The sequence below is a fragment of the Urocampus carinirostris genome, chromosome 4 (genome assembly GCF_059441175.1).
Source record: "Urocampus carinirostris isolate Australia breed hairy pipefish chromosome 4, RoL_Ucar_1.0, whole genome shotgun sequence".
NCBI lineage: Eukaryota > Metazoa > Chordata > Actinopteri > Syngnathiformes > Syngnathidae > Urocampus > Urocampus carinirostris.
This window is the reverse complement of record NC_142352.1, coordinates 31,158,001-31,171,544: the sequence shown is the minus strand read 5'-3', so window position 1 is coordinate 31,171,544 and position 13,544 is coordinate 31,158,001. Positions and strand designations below refer to the sequence as shown.

The following is a 13,544-nucleotide window of genomic DNA, read 5'->3' as shown; positions in this document are numbered from 1 at the left end:
TTTTCTCAACCGCATCAATCTTTCTTATTCCACTTTCATTTAAAAAAAAAAAAAAACGGCTAGCCTCTTTCTTACACTTAACACCAACCATATTGAATGGATGCGCGAGATATCAAACAATGAAAAGTACTGGAGATACAGTACGTGTATAGTATTTTTACACTTGACCTGGGGCTGTCACAGGAATGCTGGGTGACCTCTCATAGCGCCACACACCAGTAGCGGGGGAATGAAGCACAACAGTACTGTCCTGTACTCAGAAAAAGGTTGCACAATTAAAAAAAACTCACCGTTATGTCCGGATATTTTTCGACATCCCGAAAAAAATGTTCGTATCTACAATTTTTCGTAACTCGAATGGTCGTAAGTAGGGTAGCATCTAGTAGCTAAAATGTCTAACCTCTTTAATGATGACTGATATTTTAGAGTAACACCTTTCATTCCCAGCATAATACTTGTCTTATGATAGCATGTATTTAATGAAAAGTTCTTAATTTTTAAATTTCCAGATTGTTAAATGACCGCAAGAAGGCCATTACTAAAATCGGGAGAAGATGGAAGTTGACGGATTTGATGACCGGTTTGTTTTTAGGGATGAGGCAACTTTACATAAAAATGGCAAAGTTAACAAGCATAACACTCGGGTATTGAGAACCCACATGAACTTCTTGAGCATCAGCAAGATTCCTCCAATGTTACTATGTCACAGAAAGCTGTCTTCGGACCATTCTTCTTTGAAAGAACAGCAGTCAATGGTGAGACGTACTTTGACATGCTGGAAAACTGGTGAAAGGATCAATTCAGTGAGAAAGCGCCTGGTGATCTAATGTTTCAACAGAATGGGGCACCACCACACTGGAGCCTTAGGGTTAGACAGTTTCTGAACACACTGCTGCCTGACAGATGGATTGGACGATCTGGGCAGAATGATGACAATTTCATGTCCTGGCGCATTTGGCAAGGATTTTAACTATCAGCTTAATGTGTGTTGTGTGACCAATGGTGCTCACATTGAACATCTTTGAACAATCCATGTATAAATTAAGGTTACAAGCTTTCTGAATTTACCAGATGTCTTTGTATATCCTTAATAGTTTCCGAGATTTTAAATGCTAAAATGTGCCAGATAATTTTGAAACACCCTGTACAAACAATCTCAAAGTGGTTTAGAACACTTGCATCAGCTACCATCATTAGTATCGATACCTAGTATTGCCACCAAGTCTGATACCAGATAGCTGTTTTGGCCTATCCTCAAAATCAACTCAGTGAGTGTTTTTCTTAGATGGCCTTCTGAATGTAAGAATTTTTTGTACAAACGTCGTGAAAAAATAAAAATTATATACCGTAAATTCCGGACTATAGAGCGCACCTGATCATAAGCCGCACCCACCACATTTCGGGAGGAAAACCGATTTTGTACATACATAAGCTGCACCTGTGTATTAGCTGCATGCGCCCACATTGAAAAAAAAAAACAAACACGAAATTAACCCATACCCGGTACAGTCCAAAAAACACAGCCGGCATAATGAACGGAAAATGATACCAGTACCTAAAATTTAATGCAGACCTGCAGAGTCCGGGTGCCCGTTAAAAGTAATCCAAAGAAAAAAGTGTATATTTCCAAAGGTAAGGGTGGGAAAAATTTATATCCACTATTGTCGGCCGCGTCCACAAACACGTCTCACTTTTACTCCACTTCCCGTCAGCCCGCGTTTGCCCCGCCCCTTCTTTCTCATTTGCTCGTACAAAACATATCAGAATAAGTTTCTAAAATAAATACATTACAAAAAAAATAAAGTTGCAAATACATATTATACATGGTTACACATATTTACAAAGAAAGACGGTACACCGAGAGAGTTTTCAAAGCTTTAATAATAATAATATAACTTTCAAACCGTGCCTGTGAAGAACAACACACTCGCAACACAGTAAACAGCTCTGTTAAAAAAATATACCATGCTTGTAGAAAGCACGGTAAAACCGCCCTCACCTTCCTCCTTATAACTGACGTCATCAAAGTCGTCTTCCTTTCCTTTCGGCTGAAAAATAGTCTGTGTAATATAGTGTAATAATCTGTGAAGCCCTTTGAGACTCTTCGTGATTTAGGGCTATACAAATAAAAATGACTTGACTTGACTTGACTTTAGTATGGAAAGAGACTTTGTCATATAGACGTCATCCCACGCTCCCTTATTCAAAAACACGCTAGCACCACGCTCGTAAAGTAAAGTTTACGTGCGGTAGTTCTGTTTCCTTCTTTATCGGACTGCTCGATTGCGTTTAGCTTGAAAGATGCGTCATGTGCCTTTCCTTTTGCAATTTGCATGATGAGGATATGTCCACGCTAATTTAAATTGTGCACAAGCTAAGAAGTTGCAGTCTAAATCTTACATTTTGTACTCGAGCGCCGCTGGCGACTGTTAGAAAAATTACATAAATTGGCCGCATCACTGAATAAGCCGCAGGGTTGAAAGTTTGGGAAAAAAGTAGCGGCTTATAGTCCTGAATTTACGGTATATTATTTTAATGTGGATTAACTTACACTTCAATTTGCATGTGCCCTCTGGAGTTCCTTCATGCTAAAAGCCCACCCCAACCACTACCACATTTTAAATCACTGGTCAAAAATAGAAAATAAAAGGATTTGTTAGATAGCTAAACTTATATAAATGATTTGTAATTTTTAAAGTGTTGAATTTTTCACTCATCCTTTGCTGTCTGGTAATCCTGGAAGGGGGATACCACACGTGCGTTCCCTTTTTAAGGTTTCTTCATTTTCCTCATGTTGAGGTTTTTGTGTTTTTCCTTGCCCTCATGTTGGTTCCAGATCAGGGGTTGGTGTAATAATAGTCTGAAAAAATAGTCTGTGTAACAATCTGTGAGGCCCTTTGAGACTCTTTGTGATTAAGGGCTATACAAATAAAAATTACTTGACTTACTTATATCTTATTAAGAGTAATGCATAATCATTTTCCTTTTTCTTTTTATGATTTTATGCAGATCTTCAGTTACCTGTGACGGAGCCTGACATCAATAATCGCCTCGAATCTTTGTGTCTGAGTATGACAGAGCATGCGTTGGGAGGTAATACTCATTTTCATTCCACATGTTTATGAACTTTTTATGTGAATATGCACAGAAATACAGTATCATATTTTAATCAATTTTTGTTATAGCAAATCAGCATTAATGCTGTTGATATCACTGTGTTATAAAGTGATTGTTTTCCTCTCAGCTGTAGTCGATGCCCATTAAATATATACTATTTAGTGTACAACTGTTTTGATCCACTTAGATCATGTGGTTGTTTTGGAAAACTGCATTTACCCTCTGGTCGGCAAACCACAAAAGCCATAAAGTATTTCTGGAGCCTCAAAAAAGTAACAGCATTCTAATAAAGGAAACACATATTGGATATATCTATATTTATTGAAAAATGTTTCCTGTTTTCATTTTACAGAAACCATATTTTTTTTTCTATTATCAAATGTTTTTTAAAAAGCTACAGGGAGCCAATAGGAAGCGCTAAAAACCTACATGTGGCTCCAGAGTAAGTTTAGCTGGTCGAGAAGTCCAACTTGGTTGGCGATAGAAAGCATCTTTCCCTGCGTTTTTAGCCCAGTCGCAGGTACTTTTGCAGGTCTTGTGTTTTGTTGACATGATGGCTTCCAAGAAACTTGAAAATTAATTTGTGAATACATAATGCAGGTTCATCAAGCTGTTTCTCGTATGTGTCATTAATGTACAGGCAGACACAAGCAGGAAAGGGGGGATGACTTTTTAGCCAGTCAGAATGCAAAACACAATGCACAATGAAAATCCCGGAAGTAGCAAAATCGCAAAATTTAAAATGCGATACAGCAAGAGATTACTGTATTCTTAATACCGTGTGAAAATTCTGGTATTTTCCAAAATATTTTTTTTAAGAATCTGAAGTTAAAAAAGAAAGAACTCTAATACTGAATAAAAATGAATCATTTATTATATTTTTTATTTTATATTTCCTTTATAGCGGGTGAGGCACAGCCCCCTCTGCCTCCCCTGACAGCACATCAGCCGCTTTTTTTCTAGAAAAAATATACAGGATGTGACAGGGCTCTTTTAATAGAGTTTCCATTACGGAGACAGTCCATCTGACTGGGTCCATGTGTTAGATCTCCATTTGTATCACAGATCTTTTTTTAGTTTCATGTCAGCCCTATGGGTGTGTTTGAAAACTGCTGCCGTGATGACGCAGCGTATTCGCATGAGAACTTAGTGCCATAAAGGGACGTTGTGTCGTTTTAGCGCTTCAGCGCTTCCTAGTGGCAGAAAATTCTTCATTTATAAAAAACAAAAAAACGAACTATATTGGTTTGTATGATACGCAAAAATACACAAACTATCATGTGCATACTTGATTATTAAATATTCATAGGCCTGGATATTTGTATTTATTCTACGTAACGGGCGGCATTAGCTCAGGAGGTAGAGCGCTTGTCTTGGGATCAAGAGGTAGCAGGTTCGATTCCCAGCTCCTCCGTGTTATATGTTGAAGTGTCCTTGGGCAAGACACTGAATCCCTAATGCCCCCAATAAGCAGGTAGGCGCCTTGCATGGCTGACTCCCTATTGGTGTGTGAGTGTATGTGAATGGGTAAGTGTGAAGCACATTGTAAAGTGCTTTGGGAGGTCTGCATTGACTTGAAAAGCGCTATATAAATGCAGATCATTCATTCGGAGCAGTTTTGGAGTCATTTTTAAGCAGAATATGGCAACAATTTCAAGTATTTAGAAGCACTTCAACTAAGCATTTTTCTATCCATGAAAACAACGTTCAAATTCGAGCATTTTTGGCAGGTCATTGACTTGAAAAGCGCTATATAAATGTCATTTACCATTTGAGGCTCATTTAAAGGAAGCTGACATTATGGTCCGCTATCTTGTTGTTACGGGTAACCTCAGAAACTTAAAAACCTTGTGAAAGGCTGGGCAAGCAAAATGGTACGGTTGGGTCACTTTAAGTCCCCATAGTTTGTATTCTTGCTTGTGCTTTGCAGGACTCGTTTTCGGTTGCACTACGCAACACAGGGATATTTGGTGATCGAATATTACACATTGTCGCTTTAATGCAGAGGTTTGAAACTCATTTTACCTCAGAGATAGGGTTTAGGGTTAGTGTTATTTCTGAGGTGGAAATATTTGACACGATATAAATGTTTTAAAGTCTACAGTTAGTCATCAGACCTCGTATTTTACTGACTAATAAACTTATTATGCAGAATCAGCATGTACAATACATTAAAAAATAGGTGTAAGTGGGCCCCACTCAAGGGGTGCAGAAGCACAATGCAGAAACAGATTAGTGCATTTGTATTCATTTTAGGGAGGGTTCGGTACACAGGTAGTCGGGTATCCGGGCAACAGTATCTACTTCACTAGATGCAGCAATGGTGGTCTTAGAAATAGGCGAGGGGTCAGTATTTCAGCAGGCAGCAACAATGACAGTCCAGAAATTCAGCAGGCGGTACTCTTGAATGGGCAGGCAAGGGTTCGATACACTGGCATAACAGCACAACTTTGACATGAAAGCTTAGGACAAGATAGGCAACGAACTACCACCGATCCCAGGGAAAAAGTGGTTAAATAGTGAAGAGGGAAAGGTATCATAGGAGGGTAATCAGGATAAGTGACACCAGGTGTGGGTTGAAAATTATAGTCTGGAAGTGTGCAACCAAATAAGGTAAGGAAAAGTGAGAGGAAACCAAACTTGAGTGCAAGAATGTGACATGAAAAAAAATGTGTGATTGTTCCCTATTTGTAGCATTACATTAATCAAAATACAAAACCATTCGGAATTAGTTAATTGCTGTACCTGTTTGTTAAGTACAAATGACGGGCTCTATTGTTATTTAGGAATATATATTAAGTGAACCCCATTTTATATTTACTGTGAAATGCCAAAATATTTATTTTTTAGATCATAATGATAATGATGGTAGGCCAAAACAATTGCATTGTTTTATGTCTAATGAACACAATTTTTCAATATAGAATCTATGTTATATAAATAAAGAAGAAATTTACGGTTAGTATAAAGTATAAAAAGTTATTTACTTTTACAAGCAAGTTTTAACCAACCGTGTTATTTTTCTTCACGGACTGTGGCAACATTGGAAAACTTGTTTACACTGCTTAAAAAAAATGCTAACTGTACGGTAAATTTGCGGCTACTATGGAAATCAACGTTGTGTGTGCATACGTTTGCACAAGAATTTTTTTCCCAGATTTACGGTCATTTGCCGCCCCCACTTAACTCAACTGAGGTCAAGACAGAAGCGCCTCAGTGCTCCACACTGAATTTGACACAAGTACTGCTTTGTGTGTTGTGGATGTGTCAGCAGTCAGGAAGGCACCGAACAGCACCGAGCAATCCAGTGGAGAACCTTGCTTCAAAAGGAAACTGTGGAAACGCTCATATTCCACAATTGTGGTCAAAAGCAGGGTTCCCGCGGATCCTTGAAAATCTTAAAAGGCATTCAATTCATTAAAATGTCAAATATAAGGCCTTAATTGGCATTAAAATGTCTTGAATCCATCTTTGGAAAGTCTTAAAAAAGTGAACACATCCATAAGATTTATATTTTTTTTAACTCATAAGATTTAGTGAAAAAATCATTTTTATCATGCTTCTTGAATGTAGCAGACGAGTTCTATGGGATTGGTAGTTTTCTGCCAGTTTTGACTGAGGATCCATGATGTACTGTAAACTTAATTTTTATATATTGTTTTCCATGTCTAAAACTTTGGAGACTGCTATGTTATTCAGATGGAAAGTTTTAAACTAGACGAAATTGTGATTTTAAAAAATGGTTAAAAAACGTCTCTAATTTATATGGTTTTGTTTTGTTTGTTTCAATTGTGGGGTTGAAATTTTATTTCAAAGAGCCTGTAAAGATTCTGAATAAGTATTGAATTTAACTTGCCTTAAGCTGTAGGAACCTGTGACGGAACGAATGTGTGACACATTACATTTAATTGACCGTCTTTAAAGCATAGTCCACTGGATTTTACTAGGAAATTTGAATACAAATTTTGATTATGCTAAAATGTTGGAATGTTCGATACCACATACTTCTGACCTTTTGATACCCAAATGTAGAGTACCATAAATTATTGACTACAAGCCTCTATTTTTTGCTACATTTTAAACACCGCTGCTTTAAACTCAGTGTGGGTTATTCTTTTTTTTTTTTTCTTGTGGCGGAACCGAGGAAAACGGCAAGCTGCTCTTTTCCACACCCACTCTGGAAGCATGAAATGAAATGAAACGATCTGCATTTATTTAGCGCTTTTCAGTCAATGACATCCCAAAGCGCTTTACAGTGTGCTTCACATTTCCCAATAGCGGCCTTGTATACAGCCATGTAAGACGCTAACCTGCTTATTTGGGGTATTAGGGGTTCAGTGTCTTACCCAAGGACACTTTGACATGTAACACGGACACGCCGGGATACGAACTGGGATCCCTTGATCCCAAGACGAGCGCTCTACCTCCTGAGCTACTGCCGCCTGACTTTTTTTTGAGACAGTCCATGTTTTTGCCAACATGATTTATGTAATCCACAACAGGAGCAAAATGGGAGGTTTAACAGCACTTTGTTGAATGCACTCTTTCACCCTCAAATTTAGCCCCCAATTTATACATATAAATTAAACAGCAGTTTAAGTTATCATTTTAAAAATATTCCTTTTCTCTTTCCATTTATCATCGACATCACTGTCAGTTCACTGAAGTTTTCTTTAATCCTCAAGAAAGACAACCACCAATGAAAACAACACATAAAGGCACATCTGTGTTGCTATCTGGCACTATACTCCACAATATGTTTGCCCTGGGGCTGTCGTCCAGAGATGTAGGGCTCACATTCGCATTATTTTTTCCGCGCTGTAGGGAATGTGTATCTTGAAAAACGCTCGTATCCATGTCAATACTTATATCTGGTAATGTTACTTGCCCATCCCTGTTGAAATACAGTGCCTTGCAAAAGTGTTTCGCTAGGCACCGTAAAAACAAGCTAGACTTGGATTAGAATGCCTACCCTCGTGTCTATGAAATAAACAAACTATTTATGAGAACCAAAACCATTCCCACCCACCCCTTTTCTTCCTCAGATGGTGCTGATCGCACATCAACAATATGAAAAGCCGACTTGTGTGAGAGCAGCTAACCACAGAGTGGATGTCTTCGCGAGGCCCTTTCACGTCAAGTCACTCTGAGGACATCTTCCCTACAGCCCCCTTTTCCTGTAGCCAAAGGTAGAGCTCAACAAAGGGCCCATCTGAGAAACAAGGCCATGGGGTCGGGAAACCCTTCGTTTCAGTCCAGAAGGCACGCGGGAAGAGGAAAGTAGCAAAAATAAAAAGGACAGTGTTTGGTAAGCTGTGTATTTTACATCTCCAGATGTGATTCGTGTCTGGCAGCAAACTTGTCAATTATTGTTTACTTACTGATGCTTCACTCAAAGGGTACACACACCAAAAGGAATCAGAAATGAAACTGTCCTGTAGAAAGTCTTACCTATTTTACGGGGAGCCGTCCCTTGCTGACAAAAAGCAGGAGCAAGAGTGAAATGTTGAAAAGAAAGTGTGGTAAATGGATGTCAAAGAAAGGTGCAGAAGGTTGAAGGGACAAAACGAAGCAGGAGGAAGTCGGGAGATATCTTGGGAAAAGGATGCGGATGTTTGAAGGAGCCACGACATCAGAGGCCGGACCTTTGGTGGTCTTAAAAAGACTGAATGGAACATGTCCAGTCGTGGAAGAGGAGGTGAATACTATGTTGGGTTTTGTTGAGCTGTTAGCTTGAATAGAATTCAGAGCAATAATAAGGGGGAATCTTAAATGGGAGTTGACGAACTACAGGTCATATTTCAAGTGGGATTTTTATACGTATTCAGACTTTGGGATTTATAGAAATGAGTGTGGTTTTTATTTTATTTTTTTCGGGGGGGGGGGGGTTTCTGAACCTTTGTTAAACAGGGGTGATTTCAGCTGCATATTACAACTCTACAATCTTCCTTGGAGGAAAGCGAGGAGTAAACAAATGGGCAAAAATGTCACACTAATCAGTCACTGAAGGGTTGCACCCTGAGACTGACTGGAGATAAAGGCCACCTTGTGGCCACGAAATGTGGTGCACGTGTTATGTGACTGTAAAGACAGGCCCATAGACATGAAGGAATAGACATGGCAGACCCTGATGAGTTGTAGCTGGGAAAAAAAGGGGGCGAGGTGGAATCATGTGATGGTGACGTCAATGCATCTACTATGCTCGTCTTGGGCATATTTTGACATTTAATTTCTCGGAAACTATTAAGGATGTAAAAAAAAATGTGTTGAATTCAAAAAGCTGGTAATCTCAATTTTTACATGAAATGTTCAATGTGTTCTCCATTGGTCACACGACACTTATTAAGCTGATAGACCGAGCAATTGTTGCAACAACTATTGTTATTTGTGCCTTCAGCTTAACTACACCTCTTGGAGTAGGTGGCACATAGACCAATCCTATTACTAATCCCCACAAAAAGAAATTCTAGTCATGGTTGGAAGTTCAGAAGGAATAATTCTTCAGGTAACCTTGTCACAAGTTATGCCAATGTATTTCAGTTTAGATGTTTTTTGAACGGTAATATGGCAGAAGAATTGCCCTCAGCAGCGAAGGTAACTGGGAAGCATTTACTTTAATGCAAGTTTATTTTGTATCCAAATATTGCCTTGAAATGTTCTAATATACTCAAAATCGATGGAAGGGATGTATTGGTATTTGAAATGTAAAGCAGAATGTCATCAGGTTACAAGGGCAAATTAAAAAATTTTGAGATTTGCCGAAATGTGTCTTCGCTACGAAGCCACAGTGCTAGTGGTTTGATAGTGAGTGCGAATAAGAGGAGGCCTATTTGACATGTGCCTCAAGATAAAGGAAATATATTTGATTTTACACCGTGAATATTGATGTTCGCTATGGTAGAGTAATAAAAAAGTTTGATGTAAAATTTGAGTCAAATTGGAACTTTCCTAGACATTAAAGAGATATCTCCACTCAACGCGGTCAAACGCCTTCTCTGCATCCATTTCGTTCAAGAGAGCAATGTGCTGTTTAAATCTTCATGCGTCACCGTTCTGCCGCCATCATACACAAGGTCTGCTTTGCAAACTTTGCTTGTAGTCTTTTTATTTGACGAATCCAGGATAAAATGCTCCTCCCAAGCTTTAGAAGTATTGGTACATGTAGTTGATGTTGGCGCCACCGTTCGTTATTTATGTTACCGCTCCAGAGACGCTATTGCGATGTGGGACTCTCTGCAGCAATTATATTCGCGAAGAGATGCCTCTGTTGGTAAAACATGTCCGGCGACAATAGTCGACAATTAATTTCCTTGTTGACTATTTCTATTATCGATTTCTCTTTACATTGTCGCAGCCCAAATTTCCAAACATCAATCATCGCGCACAGACCGCATTCTGCAACGGTTCCAGAGCATTCAGTATTTAAAAGGTTAGGCAATATTCTGCCGATTTTTGAGATGAGAAATGCAGAAAGAAACACAATTTTTATTTATAGGCAACAATGCTGATCAACAGGTTAGATAGAATGACAGAATCTTCTTAATACTTGCCATGTCTATTGCTCCATGTATATGAACAAGCTGGAGAGCTTCTACGAAGAACTTTAGCTGGACCGGGTTCTGTCTTCAACTACAGCATTCGCACAGTTTCCGCAAACTAAGACTTTTTGGGAGGTTCTTTTGGGAGCCGGTTACGTCTCTTGGAGACAAATGTGTTTATTGACGAATGTCAAACGGTGTCCGATTTGTATTTTTAAAACTTGCTTTTGACACCTTTGATATTTAGCTCCCAATGGCAGATTCTTGTTCGTATTTGTCAGTTTTGGTGAGCGAGTTTCGAGTAGCACACACCTTCAGTCCCTGCACTTAATCTGATAATGTGAGTCAATTGGAATGACATCCCAACCCCGTCATCCCTCTTTGGTGCCTGGTCCTGTCCGTAGACTGTGTGCTTCATTGCGCGATGCAGTGTAAGGACCAAAACAGTTTTTGCATTCAACTTTTTTTTTTTAATTGTGCCTTTGATGGGCCTGTCTTGTAGCCACAAGTGCTAGCGTGGTGTTTCAAAACAATGCTGCGCCCGGTCAAATTCACTCGATCTCTTTGTTAACCTAAAAGCTTTCAGCAAGGTGACAGAACGGTTTTAAGTGTTGCTACAATGAAAGACAGCATCTTGAATCCTAGAGGCCATATAGTTGAGTACTTATAGAGTATACTCCTATTTATTCTATTTTTCATTCATTATTGCTGCAGAGGTCATACTTTTACTCAGTTAGGTCTTTTATTATTTAAAGTACCTGATGTATTAACAAGTTATGGCTGGTAACCATACAGACATCTCAAATATTAACTTTTTTGTTTTATATATATATATGCTATGCGGTATAATGTTTGTATTCGTTGAATTACAGATAGGTTTTTCATGTTTTCAAGCTTTACTTTTTTTCAGATTTGGTATGTTCCTGTCTTATTTTTCAAAATTCTACACATAGCAACATTCAATTTTGTGGTCCTTCCTCCCACAGAACCCAAAACTATGAATAGGTTTTACAAAAACACGGCTAAGTGCAGTTTGAAAAGGGGATTGTGTCCTCAGTTTATCAGATTTAAGAGTATTAGTTGAACAAAGTCCTGGTAGGAAAAGTTAGGGAAATTGAAGTGCTGTGAAGACTTAACGGGCAATTGTACTGTTCGACTTTTTAAGGATCCACCACCCTTAGGATCTTTGTGGTTTCCCTTCAGGGCAATCATTTTTCCTGCCATCAAAGCCAGTTTGTCCCAAGGAGCAGTTTGAAGGGACAGTGTGTATTATGTAGCTTCTAATAGCGGTTGAACAAACAAAATGCATGCGTTAAAAAAAGTTTCTGCAGTGCATTCAACTTCTAATAAACTGCAAGAAATACATTCTTGCTCCTGGTAGATGAGTTTGCTCCTTTGGAGTATTATCTAGCTTGTTTTACTATATTTTAACTTGTTGTTCTGGTCAAATGAGGAAATGACACTAAACTATTGTATATTGCAGATGGAATTTAAGGTATTTTTCTGACTGTTCTGCAAATATTCCTGTAAGAAAATGGAGCGGAAATAAATGTAGTGAAACAGGTAAAATACTCATGGCTTTAAGTAAAATGTTTTTTTAATGTAATATTTAGTAATTATTCACAAAAATGAATACATAAGCAAACACAATGATCTAATATGGCAGATGGCACTTTAAAGGGACATTGCTTATTATTTAGCACCTTCTTGTGGTTAAAAAAAAATATATATATATATATATATTTATTAAATAACAAGCCAAAATACATGAACTATTATATCAAGTGCTTTTTGTTTAATACTCAAAGGTCGAGATGTTTGTATTTATTATACATGACATGAGCCTCACCTAAAGGAAGCCTACATAATTGTCTGCCATCTTGCTGCTACGGTCACCCAAAAAACTCAAAAAGGCAGTCCAAAAAATGTAGTAAAACTGTCACTTTGAGTCACAGGAGTGTATTCCTCATTATGGTTTGTAGTACCCGTTTTTGGTTGTACAACGCCATGCAGCGACATCTAGTGGTCAAAAAATACACACTGTCCTTTTAAATAGCTTTGATATTATAACACTTGGGGAACGAATGTGGAACATTTTGTGGCCGTGAAGGAACAAACCGCAACCTTTTGCAAGAAAATTTGGTCAAACTTGTAACACGTGCAAGTTGAAATAAAAAGTCAGGTTACACAACTTAGGTGTATTTAGGTTCCCTCTACCATTAATTATACACATCAGTACTTGTCACAAAAAAGTGTCCACTTTGCTGTCCACGGCCAGGAAGGAACAAACTTTGACCTATATACAGTGGTACCTCTATTTACGAATGGCTCTACAAACCAAAGTTTCAGGTTACGAAGTACCTGAACGGGAAAATATTGCCTCAAGTTAAGATTGCCTCTAGTTACAGGGTCAAAAATACAGTTCGAATCTGCCCGGCAACCCGTGCGCATGCATACTCCCAGCATGCTCTCCGTGTCACAGTTGATGACTTACGGCAGGACGCATTTCATCAGCCCAAAATAAAGATTGCAAAATTTCATGAAGTCTCAGAATTTGTGGAAAAGAATTACCCGGTAAAAGTGTTGACAAGTAAGGCTATCGCTACTTCTACCTCGCGCATTTCTGACTGATTGCCCAAGCCGGCAAAAGAAGACTCCATTGGATCAGTTTTTCAATAAACGCGAGGCAAAAAGGTAGATGAATATTTTTATTTCCTTTATTCTTTTTTTTTTTTTTTTTTTTTTATAACCTTTGTGCCTCTTGTTTTATGCGTGTGCGTTAATCCAATATTAACATGTATTTGTTTCATGTTCTGATACTCTTACGATTTATTAAATAAAAATCATAGTGTACTTTTGCGCATTTACATACAAAATACGTCTCTACTT

General features: G+C 38.3%; 1 protein-coding gene across 4 annotated transcripts in view; it reads left to right on the top strand.

The window, feature by feature from the left end:
* samd4a (sterile alpha motif domain containing 4A) overlaps positions 1–8,963 on the top strand; it is a 72,323-nt gene extending 63,360 nt beyond the window's left edge. For all 4 annotated transcript variants that reach the window (XM_088334159.1, XM_088334157.1, XM_088334158.1 and 1 more), the window contains 2 exons: positions 3,010–3,093; positions 8,163–8,963. In XM_088334159.1, the coding sequence (XP_088190285.1) occupies positions 3,010–3,093; positions 8,163–8,191 (113 nt within the window). In that variant the 3' untranslated portion in view covers positions 8,192–8,963. The remainder of the gene's footprint in view (positions 1–3,009; positions 3,094–8,162) is intronic.
* The last annotated feature ends 4,581 nt before the right edge of the window (positions 8,964–13,544 follow it).